This window comes from Eumetopias jubatus, unplaced genomic scaffold (genome assembly GCF_037043125.1).
Source record: "Eumetopias jubatus isolate StellerSeaLion01/CBP00866 unplaced genomic scaffold, mEumJub1_p1.0 scaffold_16, whole genome shotgun sequence".
Taxonomy (NCBI): Eukaryota; Metazoa; Chordata; class Mammalia; order Carnivora; family Otariidae; genus Eumetopias; species Eumetopias jubatus.
The window spans coordinates 75,537,388-75,560,651 of NW_028274822.1; the positions used below are offsets into that span (position 1 = coordinate 75,537,388).

At 56.0% G+C, this 23,264-nt stretch overlaps 1 protein-coding gene across 1 annotated transcript; it reads left to right on the forward strand.

Moving 5' to 3' along the window:
* The first annotated feature begins 298 nt into the window (after positions 1-298).
* TRPV4 (transient receptor potential cation channel subfamily V member 4) lies at positions 299-20,930 on the forward strand. The gene is made up of 15 exons (XM_028116607.2): positions 299-684; positions 3,406-3,578; positions 7,652-7,804; positions 8,516-8,656; positions 9,217-9,515; positions 10,995-11,174; positions 12,440-12,598; positions 12,864-12,956; positions 13,385-13,458; positions 14,159-14,324; positions 14,601-14,667; positions 16,932-17,248; positions 18,292-18,419; positions 19,677-19,798; positions 20,258-20,930. The coding sequence occupies exons 1-15, from the start codon at positions 299-301 to the stop codon at positions 20,413-20,415; spliced, it is 2,616 nt and encodes an 871-aa protein (XP_027972408.1). The 3' UTR covers positions 20,416-20,930.
* The last annotated feature ends 2,334 nt before the right edge of the window (positions 20,931-23,264 follow it).

Here is a 23,264-nt window from a genome sequence, read left to right on the forward strand (position 1 = left end):
GAGGCCCTTCCTCCTCCAGCTAATGCCCAGGGTGGTTGGACCTGAGGCACATTTGCGTTTCCAGGTCCCTAAAAGAGGCGCCTGTCGCAGCCCTCACCCGGGGCCTGCAACCAACCACATCTGGGAGTGGTCACTGCGCACCCCTGTCATTACGAGGGTGGCTTTGAAGCTCTGGCAGCAGTGCTGTTCGCCCACGTGGGAGGGGGGCTTCCTGGACCCCCCACCGCCGGCCAGCCTCCGCCCGACGCCCCTCCCGTTCCCTTGCAGGCCGAGCAGTGCAGACGGGTCCCGGGCCGGCATGGCGGATCCCAACGAAGGCCCCCACACAGGGCCCGGGGAGGTGGCCGAGAGCCCCGGGGATGAGAGCGGCACCCCTGGCGGCGAGGCCTTCCCCCTCTCTTCGCTGGCCAACCTGTTTGAGGGGGAGGATGGTTCCCCTTCCCCCTCCCCGGCTGACACGGGTCGCCCTGCCGGCCCGGGTGACGGGCGACCAAACCTGCGCATGAAGTTCCAGGGTGCCTTCCGCAAGGGGGTGCCCAACCCCATCGACCTCCTGGAGTCCACCCTGTATGAGTCCTCGGTGGTGCCTGGACCCAAGAAGGCACCCATGGACTCGCTCTTTGACTATGGCACCTATCGTCAGCACCCCAGTGACAACAAGCGGTGGAGGAAGAAGGTCACCGAGTGAGTATTGCTGGCCGTCTGCCAATGGTCTCCTCTGTGTCGAATCCATCCACCCATCTGTCCATCCGTTTGCCTGTCTGTTCACGCACCTGTCCACTTTTCCATATACCGGTCTGTTCACCCATCTGTCCATCTGTCCACCGTCCATCCATCCATCCACCGTCCGTCCATCCATCCATCTACCCATTCATTCATCCAGCTCCCCGTCTTTCTACCTGCTCATCCACTTGTCCAATGCATCCGTCCATCATCCACTCACTCACCACTCTCTCTACCCTTCGGTCCTCCTCGATCGCTCCAGCCATCCGCCCACGAAAACCCCTAAGGACCCCTCTCAGTCCTCTGTGTGTATCTGGAGGAAAGTCTTGAGGTCGGGAGACGGCCCGCTGTTGCCTGATCCTTGCCTGTCCCCCTTGACGATCACAGACTCGTTTACGCCCTTGGATGAAGCCCTTGCTTGGTCAGGAGCTGTCTCCTTTCTTTATTCACTGAGTCACTGATGCATGTAGTGTGTGTTTCTCAAGCACCCACCATGTGCCCAGGCAGTGCTGTTGGCCCCGTGGCTCTAGGGATGAGCCACCCCAGATCCCGCTCCGACTGAGTTTAGACCCTGAGTAGCCTTCACTGGCACCTTCATTTTGGTGGGTGAGCCAGGTAATAAGCAAGTAAATAGGCACGTGAACATACAGTTTGGGTTGGGGGAGGTGCTGAGGCAGAGAGAAGAGCTGATACAGGAAAGGTAGTCCAGGAGGGCTTCTTGGAGGAGCCAGCATTTCAGCCCAACACTAAGGGATGAGAAGCAGTGGCCACACAGGCTGAGGAAGGTGTTCCAGTGGAGGGACGTGCATGTACCAGGGCCCGAGGCTGGAAGGGCTGGGCATGCCCAGGGAACGAGGCCTTGCGGTCATCCACACACTGCTGGACAATGTGCTCCCCATCTGCTCAGAGGACAGCAAAGCGCCCCAGTGTCCCCATTCCTTCCAGGTCCTGCTGGAAGCTGGTGGGCTCCATGCTCCCTCTCCCCTCCCTCAGAACCCCTCCTTCATGCCCTCACCGCACCCCTACCCCACACAGGGCTAATAGCCCACAGGAGGGGCTGTGCAGGAACCGGGGCTGTGGCCATGAGTGGCTGAGGTCTTCAGAGACCCCGAACACCACCTAAGGAGGTATGGGGGGTGAGGGTGTTCTTTTCGTTTCGTTTTTTGGCTCCAAGTTCATGATTCAGGAGCAGATAAAATGGGGGCTGCCCAGGTACTCTCATTGGGGTTGTCGCAGTCTGCGCCTTGTCCTCGGGAGGGCGCCTCTCCCCCTGGCACCCCACCGCTGGAGGCCCTGCCCCAAGTGGGGAGTGTGGGGCCCCGGGGCCGAGGAGGGAAGGAGAGCAGCTGGCCACGTCCCCTGGCCTGCTCCCGGCTCTCTCTGCCCCTGCCCCCCCGCCTGACTCAGTCTCCCCTCCCTCCCACCCAGCGCTGTCACTGTCCCCCCTGGGCCCCCCTCCGCTCTCCTCTGCTCCCTCCGTGTCTTTGTTTCTGTCTTTCTCCGCTCTACCCTCCGGTCATTGAACAGGTTCTTCCTGTGCTCCATATGCACCAGCGCTGGGTGGGTGGGGACGTAACAGAGAGGATTCTAGCTGCTCCTGGCCATTTGTCTCTTAAAACCTAGCACACAGTAGGTGCCCAAGTGGTGTTGGTCCAATGCCCAAGGGAGTATCCATTTTCTTCCTTCCTTTGTCTCTCAGCTTCCCCAGTCCCAGCCTCTGTGGGTCGAGTCCTTTCTCCATCTGCCTCTGTAGTTCAACATTTCTGCCCCCCTATACAGGCTCCAGACGTACAGTGGGCGCTAAATAAGAGCCTCAGTGTCAGCCAACATGTGCTGTGCCCACTGTGTGGGGGGCCCTGAGCCCCCTGTGTGCAGGGCCTCATTTGTCTCAAATGTTTGTTGAATGAATAAATCAGTGAGTGAATGGCTGAATAAATGAATGAGTTGCTTTATCTTTTAGTCCAGCATTCCTCCTTTCTTTTCTCACTCTCTTTGTCTCTTTCAGTCTCTGGCTTAGGAAGTACTCAGTAACTGACAAATGGAAGAGTGTATGGGTGGTTGGAGCGGGTGGATGGGCAGGTGGTGGATGTCTGGTCGGGTAAGTGGGTAGATGGGTGGATGGGTGGATGGATGGGTGTGTAGATGGGTGGGTGGATAGATGGATGGATGGACAGATGGATGGACAGATAGATGGGTGGATGGATGGACGGACAGATGGATGGATGGATGGACAGATGGATGGATGGATGGGTGGATGGATGGATAGTAGATGGGTGGGTGGATGATGGATGGATGGATGGTGGGTAGGTGGGGGCATGGATGGGTGGATGGACAGATGGATGGGTGGGTGGGTAGGTGGGTAGATGATGGATGGGTGGGTGGGTAGGTGGGTCGACGGATAGGTGAGTGGGTGGATGGGTGCGTGGGTGGATGGATAGGCAAGCTTGTATGCTTCTCTTTGTCTATGTGTTTCTCTCCAACATACAGTAGGTACTAGGTAGAGTGCGCTGGGATAAAACATTCCTTTGTTTCTCCAGCTATCCCTCCCCTCTCCGTCTGGTCCCTCCTTCGGGCTCCAGCTCCCTCCACCTCCCCGCCACAACCCCGGGGCCTCTCGGGCCAGAGATGGCTGCGGGGAAGGGGGATGAGCTCTCCCGTCACCCTGCCTTCCCCCACTTCCAGGAAGCAGCCGCAGAGTCCCAAAGCTCCCGCGCCCCAGCCGCCCCCCATCCTTAAGGTCTTCAACCGGCCTGTCCTCTTTGACGTCGTGTCCCGAGGCTCTACTACCGACCTGGATGGGCTGCTTCCCTTCCTGCTGACCCACAAGAAGCGGCTGACTGACGAGGAGTTCCGGGGTGAGCCGCTTAGGTGGGGATGGTGGGCAGGCCGGCCAGCGGGTGAGGGAGGCCTGGCATTGGGGGCCCCCTTTCCTCTCAGCATCTTCCCCCGAGTCGGTGGGCTGTGTTGGCCATGGAGAGCACTGGATAGGGAGTCTGGTCCTGAGTGTCCTTTGCCATATTACTTAACCCCTCTGGGCTTTTGCTACCATCATTCATTCATTCATCCATTCATTCTTTCAGCCTTTATTTATGGAAAGGTCAGTGTTGTAGCTAAGCAGACTCCACTCACCTGGGTTCAAATCCCACCTCTACCACTTAAGGGATGTATGGCCTCCCTGAGGCCCAATTTTCCCACCTGTCAACTAAGGAATAATAATAATAAGCATAGTCCTGGCAGGGTATTCCTGCTTCTGCTCCCAGGCTCTGCCCCACCCGCACCCAGCTCTCAGGCTCCCCTCCCTAGGCTGAAGCCCAAGTCACCACCGCCCCGACTTCTCCCAGCCCAGAGAGCTCACCCCCCCAGCCTTGTCTGGCCTCCAAACTGCACCTCGGAGCATCAGCAGCTTCCTCCACCGCCCCAAGCCCTCCCTGCAAATTGGCAAAGTTGGCCTCTGAGCCCCTTGACCCGAGTCAGTCGCCTGCTATGTGCCAGGCACCAGGGTTAGGAGCCATAATTAACTGGCCAGACGACCCCACAAATCAACACAAAATGTTAAGAACTGCGGCACGTGTTACAGAGGAGAGCCTGTCTCGAGAAGGCCGGCGGCAGTCTACCGCTCGGGGCTGACGAAGCTTCGGGGAGGTCGGGGGTGGGAGGGGTGTTTTTGAGACTTCAGGTATTTTAGCCAAATTCAGTGCTAAAGCAGGGGGACCTGGCCAGTGGTATATTTTTCACGTGTACCTTTACCAACCAGATCCTTTGAACACCAACACGATACAGTGCAGTATCGTGACTGTCAGAAGAGAATTCCTGGATTTAGCAAAAATATTCCTTCACGGCGGGCAGCCGGACGGTGTGGCTTGTTGGCGGCAGAATTGTGGCACCCCGGGGCTCCTCCCTGCCCTCGGAGGGTCTCAGTGACTACGGGAGCCATTTCATTTGGAGGTGACCCCCATTCAAGCCCTTGGCCAAATGGCCCCTCCTGACCCTCAAGTGCAGTCGGCACAGGTGGGGACAAGCGTGGGGTAGAGCAAAACCCTCCCCTGTGTCTTCAGCGGGACAGTACAGCTCCGGGCTGGGCTTCCAAGGCTCCAGCTTCTCCCGGGTTTACGACTGAGTCAGGGGCTTTTCGGCTAGGCCAGTCGAGTGTATCTGTGTGCCTGAGCAGGGGCAGCGGACCGGGGGTGGGGGTCCCTGAAACTGCAGAGAACTGTGCATATTATTGGGGGATTAACCAAGAGGCCCATAAGGCTAAGTAAGCTGTAGGGCTGCTCCCTTGCTCTGGCCCCTTCTAAGGCCCTGCAACTAATTTGGAATTCATAATTGCATATTTGATTTCATAAACTGTACCCCGAAATCGTGTAAATCTGAGGCCCCTGAGAAACCTGGATCCACCCCTGCGTGTTGTTCTAGCCAGAGGTTCATGAGCTCATCTGATTCTCAGGGGAGTCTGTGACCACCACCCCTCAAAGTTTGACACCCTTCCAATTTGGCATTCATTTAGGGCGCCTCCCCCCTAGCAGTTCCCGTGGGCAGAGCCACTTCGCCACCTGGTGGCCGAGTCCTGGAACTGCGTGTCCCTCCCCAGTTCTGGGAAGATGCTGCTCTCGGCATTTCATCCCAGGACCCAGGCTGGCAGCCTCCCACCCCGCTACAGCCTGGGTCTGGGGGTGTGGAAGCCCAAATTCAAGGTCTGGTTCCACACCCCGCACAAACCACTTTGGGTTATCTGTGGTTTGGAATTACCTGTGGTGACCAGCTCATCAGGTGCTGTGCGGGGCATGGGGTGAGCAACAGTGAATGAAGCAGACACAACCCTGTCCTCAAGTTGCTCGCAGTTTCCTGGGTGAGATCAACATTCATCAAGCAATCACAGAAAATAAAAACAGTTATAAACTGTAACGTGTGCCAACAAGCGGCTGTGTTGGAGGATTTGATCTAGTCAGGAAAATCTGGGAGAGCTTCCTGGAAGAGGTGACACTTGCGCTGAATCGGAATGAGTTGCAGTTAACCAGTTAAAAGAAGAGGAGGAAGGACCAGGGAGAGGGTGAAGGGACAGCATGTGCAAAGGCCCTGTGACTCACTGCAATAGCGTACTCTGCGGTCACCCCTCCAGCTGCTATGTGGATTGAAGGAAACCCAGAGAGACTGGTGGAAACCAGGCAGGTGTCCTGGGCCAGGGTGGTGACAGTGGAGATGGGGAGTGGGGGAGGGATTGAATAGGACATGCTGGTGGGGGAGGGATGTGGGGGAGAAGAGAGGCCAAGGACAAGGGTGACACAAAGGTTTCTGGCTGGAGGGGGACACCATCCTCTGAGGAGGGGACATATGCGGGCTGGGAGTGGGCTTTGGGAGGGAGCACGGAGAGTTGCAAGCTGCCTGGATTAGGAAATGGACTGACACCTCCTCGAGGCTAGAGCCGAGCGTGGGTGTGTCTGGAGAGAATCTCCAGGGCCCTTGGCCGGCATTGGGGGCACCCCCACCCTGCACTTACGCAGATGAGGAACTGGAGTCCGCTTTTCCTTCAATTCAAGGTCCAGCTCCTGGGTGACTCTGGGCTGGGCGCCAGGGGTACAGCAGGAAGCAGCTCGTCGGGGACCAGGCTTGTCCAAGAGACCTCAGTCCTGGGGGCACCGGGACTGGAATTCAGGTCTCTGTGAGTCTTTCTTGTTCTCCCCACTGACTCCTGGCATCTAAGGAGAAATTCCTAAAGCACCTCTCGTGGAATAATAACCGCAACAGAGTATTTACTGAGGGCTTTTACCTGCCTGGCGCTGGGCTCATCAACAAACATCTATTAGCTCTTCGATTTCCTCTGTGGCCTCAATTTAGCGAGAAAGGAAACTGAGGCAGAGGAAGGGTCACACAGGAATCGGGAGTAAAGCCAGGATTCGAAGCCCAAGGTGCCTGGCTCCAGAGCAGGCGTCTCCACTCACACCTGTGTCTCCCACCTGCCTCTCCCGTTCCTGTTCCCATTCCTGCTTCCGCCGTTCCTGAGCCCCCAGCGTGATTTTGCCCCGTGCCTGATACACAGGGACGTTCTCTTTCCATTGACTCATACTTTTTTTTTTTTTAAGATGTATTTAATTATTTGAGAGAGGGGGTAGGGGGTAGGCGTAGGGGCAGAGGGAGGGAGAGAGTCTCAAGCAGACTCCCTGCTGAGTGCGGGGCTCAACCTCAGGACCCTGAGATCATGACTTGAGCCCAAACCAGAGTCAGACGCTCAACCGACTGAGCCACCCTGCCGCCCCTCATTGACTTGTTCTTTTAAGATATAAATCAAGTCGTGTCACCATAAAAATTAACGTAAGGGAAAAAATTGCACAGGGACCTTAGCGAGCGTCAGTGGGCAGCGTTAAGGACCCGTTTGTGCCACACAGAGGCTGGCGTCATTAGAGACATTTGACATCGAGATGAAAAGGCTCATGGCGGGCCTTCGGTGTCATTACTGCGGCATCTGTGGGATCCCCAAAGCCCTCTCCCGCCCCTCCTAAGGTAATTTTACTGGCGTAAATGCTTCATGGGAAGGAGATCCTCTGTTCAAGTAGACGGCAAACGCTGCCTGCTGGGTCTGGCTTTTAGAGCTTCCCAGTCACCATTAGCATATTAAAGGCTCTGACAAGTCCTGTAATAAATAAATAAATATGGTTGGCTTTGTTTAACCCAGGCTTCCCCACCATTTATTTGATTTTTAAAAATTCCCTCCAAATTATGCTTTGGTCAATCCCAATCTCTGTAGGCTGTGGCTTCCCCACATTTTGAAGAACTGCCCCCCTGGGTTTGTTGGACCCCCTCAGCACCATGGGGGCAGGTAGGGAATGGGCTCAGAGGAGAGGTGTGACATGGCCCCAGGGCCCTGTCCCCTGCTGCCCAGTGGTTCCATACCATGGATTGAACGCCCCTCATCCTGTATGTTTGTCCCCCTCAGAGCCGTCCACAGGGAAGACCTGCCTGCCCAAGGCCCTGCTGAATCTGAGCAATGGCCGCAATGACACTATCCCTGTGCTCCTGGACATTGCTGAGCGGACGGGCAACATGCGGGAGTTCATCAACTCGCCCTTCCGGGACATCTACTACCGAGGTGGGGCCCCACGCTGGGGCAGGGGTGACGCAGGGTGGCGGTGGGGCGCTGTGCTTGCTCGTCTGACCCCCACGCCACCCCAAGAGCTTCCACCTACGCCCCAGGTACCGGCGCACGCCCAGGGACTGATCGTTGAATGACTCCCCCTTCCAATGGTTCTAATGATCCGTGAACTTGGCATTTGGGACCTGAGATGCCGTGGCGCCGGATACTCCAAGGCTCTATGATAATAGTCGTATGGGCCAACAGTGCTAAGAGGCAAGCGTATCACCAGCCCCACCTCCCCGGGTCTAAATTCTGAGATTCTGTGACTCAGACTTGACCTTTCCGATTCCCAGATAGGAAGATTCAACGTCTGTGAATTTTATACTTGAGTCCAAAATTCTGTGGGGCCACAATGCCTTTGTCTCCTCCTGGATTAAAGCCCCCTGTGAGTCAGACAGGTTCCCACACTTGGGATCTGACATGTGGGATCTCCTCTTGAGTCTGCATCCTGCCTGCACGAGGCAGCACGTCAGGCCCTCGCGCAGCAGAGATCCCACATCCGGGCGGCGTCTGGAGGTCCGTTGCTGCCCTTGGGAGGAGCCGGCCAAGGCCTGAGGCTGCAGCCCCCACCTGACTTCCACACTCTGCACCCCCCCAGCCCCTGCCCTCAAGCCTGGTCCAGTCTCTGCCCCGCCCCCCTGTGACAGTCCCTCACCCCCTCCCCAGGTCAGACCGCCCTGCACATCGCCATCGAGCGGCGCTGCAAACACTACGTGGAGCTCCTGGTGGCCCAAGGCGCTGATGTCCACGCCCAGGCCCGGGGGCGCTTCTTCCAGCCCAAGGACGAGGGAGGCTACTTCTACTTCGGTGAGCAGAGGATGGTGGGGGCTCGGGGGACGTGGTGGTGTCCACAGCCCCGGCCCCTCCCCAGATACCTAGAGCTCTGCTCGTATGTCGGTGTTGGTCCCCGAGGTCTTGCTTCTGAGGAGTAGAGCATCACCTGGCCTCCTGGAGCCTCAGCTTTCCCATCTGTACCGTGGGGGTTGTGAGAGCCCCTGGGGCTGTGATGGGTGGTCAGCCTCTGCACCTGCACCCGGCACCTTGTCATGCTCGACCTTTAGTCCCACTGAAGCTGGGACCAGGGGTCTGATTGCAGAGCCACCCTCCCATCACCAGCATGTCCCCGCTGAATTTCACCCCTGCTTAAAGGCACACGTTATTTGAAGCTCAGGGACAGAGTCCCTCAAAGAATCCCTCACGGCCTCCACATCGCAAGGCCACACCCCACCTCCGGCATGTCACCCACAGAAATGTGTGGACTGTGTCCGGCGTCCCCGGGTCTGTCCCCTGAGCATCCGTGGGCAGACCCCCCCCCATCCCGGGCGCCCCCCTTCGCTGACCTCCCCCTGCCTCCCCCCGGCCTGCAGGCGAGCTGCCCCTGTCGCTGGCAGCCTGCACCAACCAGCCCCACATCGTCAACTACCTGACGGAGAACCCGCACAAGAAGGCCGACATGCGGCGGCAGGACTCCCGCGGCAACACGGTGCTGCACGCGCTGGTGGCCATTGCCGACAACACCCGCGAGAACACCAAGTTCGTCACCAAGATGTATGACCTCCTGCTGCTCAAGTGTGCCCGCCTCTTCCCCGACAGCAACCTGGAGGCCGTGCTCAACAATGACGGGCTCTCGCCCCTCATGATGGCGGCCAAGACGGGCAAGATTGGGGTGCGTGCAGGCTGGGGGGGGCACGGCCAGCCCGCCCCCCCCGACTCTTGCCCCTCCACACACACACACACACACACACACACACACACACACACACACTGGAAGGGCGACTGCTAGCATTCATTATTATTAATATGCACACCCACCTCCTATCATGCCAACCACATTGTCCTGCCCCAAGAACCTTCTGTGGCTCCCTATTGTCCGGCCAGGCTACTCAACTTCATTCCAGAGGCTCTGTCTTCATCCCATGCCACTGGATGATCATGCCCTGCTCCCTCCAGCCAGGACAAGCCACTGATAGAAATCCAAGTCCCAGGGCTCCGCTCCTGTATACTCCCCTATAATCCACTCTCAGGGTCCTAGCTTAGCCCCTAACCTGCCGAGCAGCCCTGCGCAGGTTCTCTCTGTCTCTAGCCTCACAGCACACGGCCTAGAGAGGATTTCTCAGCCCGGGCCCTGCCGACATTGGAGGCTAGCTGGTTCTGGGGTGTGCAGTCTGTCCGGTACAGTGTAGGATGCTTGCTGCATCCCTGACCTCGAACCCCGAGAGACCAGTGGCACTCCCTGCCACTGTGACAACCCCAAAAGTCTCCAGACGTTGCCAGATTATCCCCTGGGGGCCACCATGGCCCTGATTGAGAACCAAGCTTGCAGTGCTCCGGAGTCAGGAGTACCTGGGTCCAAAGCCTGGCTCAGCCGCTTCCCAGTGTGTGACTGCAGGCATCTCCCCTCGCCCCTCTGTGCCTCAGTGTCCTCGACTGCAAAATGGGGATGAAAATAGCACCCTGTGGTACCACGTGACAACTAGATAGGGTGATCCACGTAAAGCTCTTCAACGAAGACCCTGGGATGGGTAGTACATGCTCAGCAAATGGCAGGGGTTATTATTGTTCTATTAAAAACATAGCAAAAGCTACTAAAGTTGCAATTTATGAAAGAGTCTTGAGGTAATGGAAAAAGCCCGGGTTTAGATTTTGGCCTTTTGCCCTATTAACCTGTGTGGCTGTGGGCAACGCCCACCCCCTCTCTGTTCCTCAGTATCCCCTGTGTGTAAGCTGCAGATAAGTGGCATCAGGAAGGGCTGGATCTAACAATTATTCCTAGATTTAACATGTTAATAAGATCGATTCACTGTTGTTTTAATTACATGAAAAAGATACTCATTCCGATTCCGATTTTTAAGGCCGGCCTGGTTCAGTCCGGCTTCAGCTGATTGTGTGGCCTTGGGGAGCACCCTTCTTTTCCCTGAGCCTCTCTTTGCACATCTGAAAACCAAGACAGTAAGAGTAAGAACGAGATCATGTGAACACACAGGGCATGTTCTATAAATATTTCCTCCCCACTACATCCTGCTCTCTTGGGAGGTGCCCCGAGATGGGCTGTGATGGGCCCCTGGGGTGCCTCTGATGTGAGGGCCCGAGCATTGGTGTCCCTCCCCAGGGCCCCCTGACCCTCCCTTTTCCCCCTGCCGTGCAGATCTTTCAGCATATCATCCGCCGGGAGGTGACAGACGAGGATACGAGACACCTGTCCCGCAAGTTCAAGGACTGGGCCTATGGGCCGGTGTATTCCTCGCTGTATGACCTCTCCTCCCTAGACACGTGTGGGGAAGAGGCCTCTGTGCTGGAAATCCTGGTGTATAACAGCAAGATCGAGGTGAGTGCTAGGGCAGGGGACAGAGCCCTGGGAAGGGGGTGGCTGAGAGCAGGGAAAGGACCCTGGCACTGGGAGGGGCCCTGTAACTTTTACATGCTGTGTGACTCAGGACAAGTGACCCAACCTCTCTGAGTCCCAGTTTCCTCTTTTGCAGAATGGGGGTAAGGATAGTTCATGTCCCATAGGGTTGTTGGGAGGACCAACTGAGTTCCTTTGAGAATAGTCTGGCACCGAATAAACATTCTATGTCAGCTATTATCATTAGTAGTCGTTAGATGCAGTTTTGAAACCTTCTTTTCTCGCGTAGCAGTATTTCGTGAACATGGCTCTGCACCTTTAAATATTCTTCTGCAAAATCATCGCTGCGAGTAAATGTACCACATTCTCATTAACCATTCCTCTCTTCTTGGTCATTTGGGTTTGTTTCTGCCTTTAACTATCAGGAATAACACTGCAATGGCATCTCTGTGGCTACATTGTTGCACAAATCCATGTTTATGAGGAAACTCAACTCATTAACAGAACAGGATGCTGTACAAATGGGGCAGAAAATGCTGGGGTCGGGGTGTAGGTCTCCCTTCCCTCCCTGGCTCCGTGAGCTTGGTCAGATGCCTTCCCTTGCTGGAGATTACTTCCCTCATCTTTGAAATTGGTGACTAATTTGATTTAAGTCAGGGGTGGTGGGGGGTTTAGCATCTCTGGTGCAAGCTTTGATTGATTGGCAGTGTCTGCCCGGGGACCTGTATAGAGAACTATTGTGCGGGGCTCAATTATTGATGGCTTCCCTCCCCCTCAAACCCCCTCCCCCTCCCAAGGGAGAGTCGGAGAATTATGGTGAATGCAGTGTCTATCATCCTGGGGCTAAATTTCCCCATCCTGCTTCCTGACTCAGAACTTCTGAGGTTGAAGCCTGGGGATTTATATATTTTGACAAGCTACCTAGGTGATTTTGCCACCAGCAGCTGGGTACCTACCATCCGCAGGTTGGAGTGTGGGGGATCATGAAAATAGCTTTCCAGCTCTGGGTTCTCTGAGTCCAGAATAGTCTGGAAAGGTCAGTCGGGGCAGAATTGGGCAGAGCCTCGAATCCTGAGCCCAGGAGTGTAGGGGTGATCCGGAATCCCCGTCCAGGTCCCCGTGGATCCTTGAGTGTCGCTGAAAAGTGGGTTAGGAGGAGAAGGTGCTCTCGGGGCAGAGGGTGGGGGCAGGCGTGTTGCAGTCGGCCTGCCTGGAGCCCATGTGGCCCCTGCTCGGGTCTCCCACAGAACCGCCACGAGATGCTGGCCGTGGAACCCATCAATGAGCTGCTGCGGGACAAGTGGCGCAAGTTTGGCGCTGTGTCCTTCTACATCAATGTGGTCTCCTATCTGTGCGCCATGGTCATCTTTACCCTCACCGCCTACTACCAGCCGCTGGAGGGCACCGTGAGTGGCCGGGAGCTGGCCGGGAGCCGGGCGCAGCTGGGTCCTCCTCTGGGGGGGCGGTCCCCTGTGGGAGGGACTGGAGAGAGCTTAGGAACGGGATGGGGAGGTACCCCCCCCCCCCGCCGCCGCCGCACCTAGGGGGGGAAGAGAGTGAAGGAAGAGGATCCACAGGATCCAGATGTTTGGGGAGCATTGGGGATCATCTGGATCCGGGGCCAGACGTTGGAGGGGCCGGGTGAGGACCTGCGTGCCGTCTGCCCCCCAGCCCCCGTACCCTTATCACACCACTGTGGACTACCTGAGGCTGGCTGGCGAGATCATCACGCTCTTCACCGGGGTCCTGTTCTTCTTCACCAACGTGAGTGCCTGGCCCCCAACCGCACGCACCCTGCCCGTCCTCCTTCCTCCTTGTATTGCCCCCTTCCACTCCCTTCCTCTGTCTCCTCCTCCAGGCCTATACCCTCCTTCTCTGCTTTTTCCTCTTTCCGCAGCAGCAAAGAGCCCATCATCTTGGGGCGCCTGGGGGGCTCAGTCGGTTAAGTGTCTGCCTTCGGCTCAGGTCATGATCCCGGGGTCCTGGAGTCTGCCTCTCCCTCTGCCCGTTCCCCCCTCACCCCGTCATTTACTCTCTTTCTCAAGTAAATAAATAAAATCTTAAAAAAAAAAAAAAAGAGCACATCATCTTGTCTCTGGACCACACTCTGCCTCCCTCTCTCCCCTTCCCTCCCTTCCCCTCTGCATTCCTGACAGCTCCACCCCTCTCATCTGCCTCCTCCCCTCTTCCAGATCAAAGACTTGTTCATGAAGAAATGCCCAGGAGTGAATTCTCTCTTCATTGATGGCTCCTTCCAGCTACTCTAGTGAGTAGAGGTCCCCTCAAACGAGTCAAGGTCCCTGGGCTGCTAGCTTCTGGGTGAGGAAGGTGGGATTGGGGTTGGGACGTCATCCAGATTTGGCGGCAGGGGTTGGGGGGGGTGACTCTATTAGGAGTGGATTCACCCAGCCCGGATGGTCAGGACAAGACCAATGTCAAGCAATAGAGTCTTCTGGTTAAAGCAAGATTCTGGTTGCCACAGAGTTATCGCCATATACACCTTACATAGAAGTAATGTAACCTCTTATGCTGGTGACTGATTGCTAATGTCTGCCAGGAGTGCCATGTGAAGAGTGCTGTGCTTGATTAATGATGTCTGCCTGGGGCACGGGATGAGTTGCTGCATGTGTACTACATCTTTTCCCTTTTTCTTAGAGAACGATGCAAGCCACTTAGTCACAAAATCTCCCCTCAACACCACTTTCTCTAGCAATTCCAAAGGGCATCACTTTGGGATCTTTTAGGGCCTCAGGGCCACTGCACACACCTTAGTGGCCAGCTAATTGAACGTCCTGGTTAATAGAATGCTGGGGCACCCAGTGAATCCACTTTGTTTCTCTTCTGGGGGGTCCAGAAGGCATCGGGATGTCCTGGTCCCCTGGAGGGCTTGGGGGCATGTTTCCCCCGCCGGTGTCTCATTGTCCCCTCTCCCCTCTGAGTCCTCTTGTGGTCTCTGCTGCCTGTAGCTTCATCTACTCCGTGCTGGTGATTGTCTCGGCGGCCCTCTACCTGGCGGGCATTGAAGCCTACCTGGCTGTCATGGTCTTTGCCTTGGTCCTGGGCTGGATGAACGCCCTCTACTTTACCCGCGGGCTGAAGCTGACGGGAACCTATAGCATCATGATCCAGAAGGTATGAGCTGTGGAACCCTCTGGACCACGTGTCCATGGAGGGAGCCACACACAGGATGTGTGCAGCTTATGCGTGTAGATGGTGCCCTCGGCCCTGAGGACTTGCCGCACCCTGGGGGCCACAGGGAGGGTCTGGACATCGGTGGAGGTGGGAAGGGACAAGGGTGGAGGTGGGAAGGGACAAGGGTGGAGGTGGGAACCCTTGGGATGGAGAAGTCAGGAAAATGAGAAACCACGTGTCTCGTGTTTGTCTCCATATTCCCACCGGGGTCTTTAGATCCTCTTCAAAGACCTCTTCCGCTTCCTGCTGGTCTACTTGCTCTTCATGATTGGCTACGCTTCAGGTGAGCTCTGGGGAGCCAGGTGACCTGGTAGGGGTGGCGCAAGGACCAGAAGGGCAGCCTGCTGTGGGGAGGGCAATAACTAGCGTGTGCTAGGTTCTCCCTGCGTGCCAGGCACTGGGCTGGGTCCTGTTCCATCCCTGCCTCATTAGTCCCCCCGACGGGTCTACGAGGTCAGTGCCTTTGTTGTCCCCTTTACAGGTAAGAAAACCGAGACTTAGAAAAGTTAAATAATCTGCCCAAGTTCCAAAGCTGGGAAATGGTAAAAATAGCCTAGTAGTGATTATTGCAAAAGAAGGCACCCGAACTTAGGGCCTTAAAACAGCCATTGTTTATTACTGCTCACAGATCTTTGGGTCAGCTGGGCAGTGGTGCTAACCTGGGCCGGGTTTGGCCCATCTCCATGAGCTCCTGTGTCTGTGGCCGGCTGTGGTTTGGCTGCCGGCTGGCCGGTCCAGCGAGGATGGCCTCGGTGGGGGGTGACCTCGCTCTCTTCCCCATGGCCATCCATCCCCCAGCCGGCTTGGGCGTGTTCCCATGGTGGTCTGAGGGTTCTGAGAACGTATGTGGAAGTGTTCAAGGTCACTGCCCGGCATCCCTTCTGCTTCACTCTGCTGGCCAATGGAAGTGACAGGCCGGCCTTGATCAAAGGGTGGGGAAATAGATTCTACCTCTTGACGGAAAGACCCGCAAAGTCACATTGAAGGGACATGGGTACAGGAAAGGGTGAATCTGACTACTTAATCTACCAGTTCAGGCCAGTTCTGTCTGTCTCCAGTATGCCTTCTCCATAATGTCATGATGCCCAGGGACCTCAGTGGCACAGGCCATGGGTGAAGGGCCAGGAATGGGGATACTGACAGAGCCATTGGGCAGGTCCCCAAGAGGTGAGTGAGCTGCCACCCAATGCCTGGCATCCAAAAGGGAGCGGCTACCTCAGACTTCACCAGGCCACATTCACGTCTGAGGAGGCTGTTCTGGGGATGAGCACTGAATCAGGATCTGATGCTGGTGATAGTTTAACCCAGATGGTTCCGAGGCTCTGCGTGGATTATTTGGGGGGAAGCAGAACGGTAGCCTCGGCTGGGGAGATAGGGACAGAACACAGCTGCCCCCTCCCAGGGTTAGGACTGGGAAGAACTAGACAGAGTGTCAGGGAATCTGCAATGGTCAAGAGTCCAGCCCTACTGTGGTCCTAATTATAGAAACTGAGGCAGGAGCTTAGAGGTTAAATGAGCAACAGAGTGGTCAGCTTGGTTGCAGGGCTTCTCCTGATAGGGGACACTAGATCCCTTCTCTGAGGCTGACCTAACACAAACGTGACACATGGGCCTTTTGTGCCCAGGGCAGACATTGCTAATGGATCGCAGAGTGATTTTTCTGATAGGTCCAGATAAGGTCTCAGAATCTTTCTTGGACACATGTGTCGGCAGCCGCTACACAACTGAACAGTGATAGCATATGGGTTGAAATGTGCTCACTGTAATCCCAGGATGAAGGCCCTAGGAGGTTGTATGCCCCGCTGACTGAGGGGCTCAGCCTCCGCATGCTTCCTGCCCTGGACAGTGTAGGGGCCGTTGTTGCTGCTGAACTGTGTTGAGAAGAATCTAGAAGCTTCACCTGGGCTCAGCGGGAAGGGATGTGTGCCAGAATCAGTTTGAGATGTCTGGAGTGGGGGCAAGGGCCTTAGCAGGCATGGCTTCTAGAACAATCAGGCCTGGCACCAGGTTTCAGCTTGCACCTTTCCTCTGTGAGCTGGTGTGGGCCGGGAAATGGGAGCATGACTGAGGATCTGCCCTCCGGGAATGCTGACCTTCCAGGCTCCCAAGACCTCTGCCAGCAATAGGCTAGATTAGGGTTTCCCAGCCTTGGCCCCTTTGGCCCTTGGGGCCAGATGATGCTCTGTGGGGGCCATCCTGTGCATGGAGGATGTCTAGCAGCAGCCCCTGGGCCTCTCCCCACTAGGTACCAGTAGCGCTGCCTCTCTGGTTGTGACAGCCGAACATTGCCAGATGTCCTCGAGGGGAAACGTGGCCCCTGGTTGAGAATTCCTAGACTAGATCCCGGGACCTTCTTCTTCGTTAGCAAGAGTCTGTGGAAAGAGCCAAGGCTTTGGACCCTTGGCTTGGCTCATACACTGGGTGACCCTGGGCCGGTGTGCTCCCCTCACCAAGCCTCAGCTGTCCCCTCTGTTGAATGGGAACGCTGCTCTCCACCTGTCAACATGTGTCTTCACTCAGTGAATGTCACCCCACCCCCTCCCACAGCCCTGGTGTCCCTTCTGAACCCATGTACCAACATGAAGGTGTGCAGTGAGGACCACACCAACTGCACGGTGCCCACATACCCCTCGTGCCGTGACAGCGAGACGTTCAGCACATTCCTCCTGGACCTCTTCAAGCTGACCATCGGCATGGGTGACCTGGAGATGCTGAGCAGCACCAAGTACCCGGTGGTCTTCATCATCCTGCTGGTCACCTACATCATCCTCACCTTCGTGCTGCTCCTCAACATGCTCATCGCCCTCATGGGAGAGACGGTGGGCCAGGTCTCCAAGGAGAGCAAGCACATCTGGAAGCTGCAGGTGATGCCCCGGGCCCCCCGGGCCCCCAACCCTGCCAGCCACCGCCCCCTTCCAGAACGGGGAGACCTGGCCCACGGCATGCCCCGCTTTGGCCTTCTGCTCAGGGCCAGCTCTGTCTTCTCATTCTGCCTCCGCCTCCCTGTCTGTAAGATGGAGCTTGGGGGCTGCCCAGGCTCCGCTGCCCCTGAGAAGCAAACGTGGCCGTGGGCCTCGTGGGCACAGGGGAGCTGCTGCCTTTGTTTCCCACAAGTGTTCTATTCAGTTCTAGAAAGCAATGGCCCAGGGGGTCACAGCCCTCTCAGGCCATGTATAGCTCATAAACTGGGGGGCTCACAATCAACAGCGCGAGCACAAGGCCCAGGAATGCAGCAACCACATTTACGGTGCATTTCAAGGAAATGGGGCAGTGAGAAGAAAAAAAAAAGCCCCAAGGTCATCCTCCCAGTTCTGGATCTCGGGGGTGGTGGGGGGGACGTCCGGCTGCTCTTAATCTTTATGCGGACCGCTTCCTTCCCCAGGCCTGTTTCTCCATGGGGTACAACTCATAAGAGGCAAAGTGGCAACCTGTGGACTGGGTTTGACCCACAAAGATTCATGTTTTCTGCATTGCCATATTTTTTTAAAAAATTCATGCAAAATTTTAAAACGAAGAGATTTCCCATAAAAATCCAGACTTCTGGCCTTTCTGGAAAGCTGGAAGCCTGGCGGGGTGGGCCCACATCCCTTTCTGGCAGTGCCTGGGGGGATGGGAGGCAGGGGCCTGCTCCCCACAGCGCTTGCGCTCCCGGGTGTGCCCCACTCCCTACCCCTCCCTGGTGCTTCCCAGCACCGAGTGGTGACATCGTGCATGTGTCATGGGGCTTCCTGCCTCTGATCCTGCTTCACCCATTTGTGCTCCTGCCGGGCCCCGTGGATTTCTGAATGTATAACCCTACTTCCGGGACAGTAGGGATGCGCATCATTTCTGCCACGAGGGCAGTAGGCGCTGGGGGGGGGGCAGGAGGAGGCTCACCAATGGCCTGCCCACCCCTCCCCCCCTGCAGTGGGCCACCACCATCCTGGACATTGAGCGCTCCTTCCCCGTGTTCCTGAGGAAGGCCTTCCGCTCTGGTGAGATGGTGACCGTGGGCAAGAGCTCGGACGGCACCCCAGACCGCAGGTGGTGCTTCAGGTGAGGTAGGGGCGGGCGGGGCCGAACCATCCTGCGCCGATCGAGCCTCCTTACCTTTTCTACGCATTGCAACGTCCCGAGCCACTGAGGCCCCGTGGGCCTGACCGGAGTTCAGTTCTTCTGGGTGATCTCGGGCAAGTCAGTTTCCTTCCCAGCCTGGGTCTCTTCCACGGATGACAGCACCACCCCCCGGGGCCAGCCGCACGGAATCAATGGACTTGGGCCATTACCCAGATGCACAGGGAATGCCCCCTTCTTAGGGGAACCCCGGGGTGAATCCTTTCTCTCAGGGTGAATCATTCTTTGTAAAGCAATTGCCGGCATAGAGTATGACCGTCACGTCTGGAGTCAGGCAAAGCCAGTTCCTCGTCGGTGAAGTGGGGACAATACCAGCACCCACCTCGTAGGCCGGCCGGGCAGTCCTGTTCAGTTGGAACCCGAAGTTCAAATCCTGACTCTCTGAGTGCTTAGCTTTGTGATCTTGTATGAACCGTGCAACAAGCCCAAGTTTCCTCATCTGTCAAACAGGAACGGTGAACGTACCTTCCTTGCTGGGTCCTGACCTGTAGAAATGGCTCCGAATAGGGAGGTTGGATGAAAACGACAAAAAATAATTCTCCAAGGAGGAAATTAGATTGAGCCTGTTGGGGCACAAGGGGCTGCCTGCTGCCTTGGCCAGGGCGTCCCATAAAGTGGAGGAGAGAGTGTCAAGAAGCAGGGTGTCCGCTGCAGATGAACAGATAAGCTAAACGTGGTGCAGCCCTAGAAAAGATGATTCAGTTGCAAAATGGAGTGAAGTCCTGAGGCTCCAGCACGATGAACCTCGAAGACATAATGCTGTGTGAAAACAGCCACAGTCAAGGGGCCATGTGGTGTAGGATTCCATTTATATGAAATCTCCTGAATAGGCAAATCTACAGGGAAAGAAAGCAGAACACAGGTTATGGGGAGGTGGGGTAGTGAGACCTACAGCTCGATGGGCACAGAATTTGTTTGGGGGTGATAGGAAATATTGGGAATAGACAGCAGGGGTGGTGACCTGACACGGGGGGCGAGGGGGATATGTTTAATCCCCTGAATAGTATCCTTAAAAATGGTGAAAGTGGCAAATTGTATGTTACGTGTATTTTACCAGAATTTTTAGGGAATGGAAAGGTTGTGCTGAAGGGCTGGAGCGGGGAGGCTGCCTGGGGGTGGGGAAGGGGTACGGTCGGGGGGGGCTCCCCCTGACCCTTTTGCCTGCTGTGGCCCCGCCAGGGTGGACGAGGTGAACTGGTCTCACTGGAACCAGAACTTGGGCATCATTAACGAGGACCCGGGCAAGAGTGAGAACTACCAGTACTATGGCTTCTCGCACACCGTGGGCCGCCTCCGGAGAGGTGAGTGCAAGGTGGCGGGGGATTAAGTGGGAGAGATCCAGGGGTGCAGAGGGGAAGCCCTGGTCATCCTCGCCCCTGATTTGCTTTGAGCAGTCCTGTCCCGTTTCGGAGACTCACTGTTCACGTCTGTAGAATGGGCCAGCCGCTGAGTTGTTGCCCTTGCTGCTCATGAATGTCTGGGGCACCTCCCTTCCCCTACACTGGGTACATGAGACACAGGGACGTGGGCCCTCAGCCATTCTGACCCAGGTTTGAATTCTGGCTCTTCTACTCACTCCTGTGTGCTCCTGGGTTTGGCGTCTTGACCTCTCTGAGCCCCAGTTTCTGCCTCTGTAAAATGGGGATGATAATCCTCCCCCTTTAGATGGCTATGGAGTACCCGGTGCACAGGAGGTGCTCAGTACCTGTGTGTGCATTCTCCACCCGTCCTGATTCCTCCCTCCGCCGTGCTCTCGACAGATCGCTGGTCCTCGGTGGTGCCGCGCGTGGTGGAACTGAACAAGACCTCGAACCCAGACGAAGTGGTGGTGCCTCTGGACAACATGGGGAACCCCAGCTGCGACGGCCACCATCAGAGTTACCCCCCCAAGTGGAGGACTGATGACGCTCCCCTCTAGGGGCTGTGGGCGGGGCAGGGTCTCTGGCCTGCAGCCCAAGCCCGTCCCTCCACCCGCCTGTTTCTACCCCACCTGCATTTCAGCGGTGCCTCCCGGGGGCGTCCCTCACGTGCTCCTTTGACCTCCAGAGGCGAGGGCTGGACGCAGATGAAGGGGAGGCCCCAGGACCCTCTGGCCCCCAGGCTCCTGCCCCCAGCTCCGCCTCCCCACCCGGGGCATGAGGCTCCTGACTGCCTGTCTCACTCCCATGGAGTCACATAAGCCAAGGCAAGGGCCTCTCTGCCCACGGGGGCTCAGTGCCCTGCCTCTCCATTATTTATTTGCTCTGCTCTCAGGAAAGTGGTATGATCCTTGCCCTCAGAGGGATCTGGCAGAGGCCTCAGGACCCCATTCCGGGTCACCGCCGTCCAACCCCGGCCCCAGCCTGGGCCCTGGGCTGCACACGGCACCCTGTGCAGCAGCATGCTGGCTTTGCGCTGGGGTGGGGCCATGCCTTCAGTGTGTTCTGTAAATGGTCTGGTGTTTGTCGGTGCCCAATAAATGTTCATTCACTGATGGTGAAGATGGTAGGGATGATGATGGGGGGAGTGGTGATGGGCATGGGGATGACAGCAGCGAGACGGGGGAGCTCAGAAATGCTGGTGGGGGGCAGGGATGAGAATGAGGAGCAGTGGTAGTGACCAAGGTGGTGTTTAGGGTGATGGCTGGAGGCTGGACTCAGGGCGGCGGTGGTGGTGTGAGCCTAAGAGATGTGAGTGAGGTTGGAGTGGAGGAAGAAGATGGAGTCAAAGGAAGAGGGGGAAGAGCAATGTTGGCTGGGTAGGGGAGTAATGCTGGGCAGAGTAATGTTAGTGGCGGGGAGAGAACAGAGGTGTAGGGAGAGTCATGTTGGCAGGAAAGAGTAATGTTGGTAGGAGAGAGTAATGTTTGTGGGAAAGAGTAATATTGGTGGGGGAGAGTAATGTTGGCACACCAGTAATATTGGTGAGGGGAGAGTAATGGTGGAGAAGAGTAATGCTGATGGGGAAGAGTAATTAATGTTGGTGTGGGAGAGTAATGTTGGTGGGAAAGAGTAATGTTAGTGGGAAAGAATAGTGGGGGGAGAGTAGTGTTGATGGGAGGAGAGTGATGCTGGTGCAGATTAACGTTGGTAGGGGGATAGTAATGCTGGTGGCTAGAGTAATGGTGGGAGGAGAGTAATATTGGTGGAAAGAGCAATGGTCGGGAGAGTAATATTGATGGAAAGAGTAATATTGGTGGGAAGAATAATACTGGTGTGAGAAGAGTAATGTTGGTGGGAAAGAGTAATGGTGAGAATGAGTAATGTTGGGGAGAGTAATACTGATGGAAAGGGTATCGGAGGGAAAGGGTATTATTGGAGGGAGAGAGTATTATTATAACCCTGCAGGTGGGAATAATGCAGGTGGAAGAGTAATGTTGGTTGGGAAAAGTAATGTTGGTGGGAGGAAAGTAATGCTGGGGCAGATCAATGTTGGTGGGGTGAGTAGTGAGGGTGGGTGGAGTCATCATGGTGGGAGGAGAGTAATATTGGTAGAAAGGGTAATATTGGTGGGGGAGAGTAATGCAGGTGGGCGGAGTAAGATTGGCGGGAAGGATTACTCTCCTCGGCTTGAGGAGAGTAACGGTGGTGTTGCTTCTCGTGTCCCTTTTTATGAGGGCGGAAACCTTTCCCGAATGACCTCCCCTCTTGTATTATTGGCCAGAATAGCATCACGTGTCTCCTGCTTCAGCCAGTCAGCAGGCAGGAAGCTGCAGGGTCCTAAAGCTGACGGACAAATGGAGAAAGGTAGTTTCTCCTGCCAGGAATCCGTAATGACTGGGCCGGCTGGTGGATGTTGCAGGCCTTTTTCCAGATGCCCACCCTTCACCTCAACGGCTTTACGACACCTGCTAATCGCTCGGGACCTCCGAGAGGCAGAGCTGGAGCCGGGGAGGGCATTGGCTTCCCCCAGGCCACAGGGACTGGAATGGGGGCATTTCCCGAGGAGACTTGCAACGTCAGTACCTGTGCCAAACCGTGTCAATGGCCCGCTTCCCCACTCTTCGCTCTGCCCGTGAATTTGCAAGAGAGCCTTATGGAGTTCTCCCACTGTGGGCAAAGCACAATTTTGCATCCCTGGCTTGACTGTGAGATTTGTTTTAATCAATGGCATGTTAAGGGACATACCTGGGCTAGCCCCTCCCCCCCCAAAGGAGGCTGAGAGATCCATGCAGCGCAGCAGCAAGCCTGGGTGACATCAGAGGAACCCCAAAGATGCATGAGAAAGAATCGTTCTCCCATGCCAATGAGTTTTTGCAGTGGTTATTTCTTTTTAAGGGCAGGCATCGATTTTGTGGCAATAACTAATGGATGCAGAATATCCACTACACCCCATGTTTCAGATGAGGAAACCAGGGCTCAGAGAAGTGAAGACTCTTACCCAGGGCACCTGGATGGGAAGTGGTAGAGGTGGGATTTGAATGCTTGTACTCTGCCCTCGGAGCCCATTCTGGAGAGAAAACACTCTTGACGCCTGAGGGGTGACAGGTGGAAAGGCCAGGTCGCCCCTCTGCCCTGTAAGACCCTGGCTGTCACCTGCCACTTTCGCGGAGCCCCCCGAGACTGTCGGCTCCCATTTAGAACCCTCTCTCTCTTTGAACATACCCCTAACTTTATTCCAACCCGGATTTCTTATTATGTGCGTGTATGTGTATTTAATAATGATAAAGCACTTGTATGTCATATTTGACAGGAGGGCTTTTTTCATCTCAAGTTTAAAGTACTACTGGGAAATAATTAGTGCTACTAGAGTCAAAAACAATGGGACCCCATCAGAAAAGACAATCTC

Excerpts from the sequence above, each read along its gene's own strand:
- TRPV4 (XM_028116607.2), top strand. The coding sequence starts at position 299 with ATGGCGGATCCCAACGAAGGCCCCCACACAGGGCCCGGGGAGGTGGCC. Across the intron at positions 685-3,405 it reads TGGAGGAAGAAGGTCACCGA|GAAGCAGCCGCAGAGTCCCA; the intron begins GTGAGTATTGCT and ends CCCCACTTCCAG. Across the intron at positions 13,459-14,158 it reads GGCTCCTTCCAGCTACTCTA|CTTCATCTACTCCGTGCTGG; the intron begins GTGAGTAGAGGT and ends TGCTGCCTGTAG.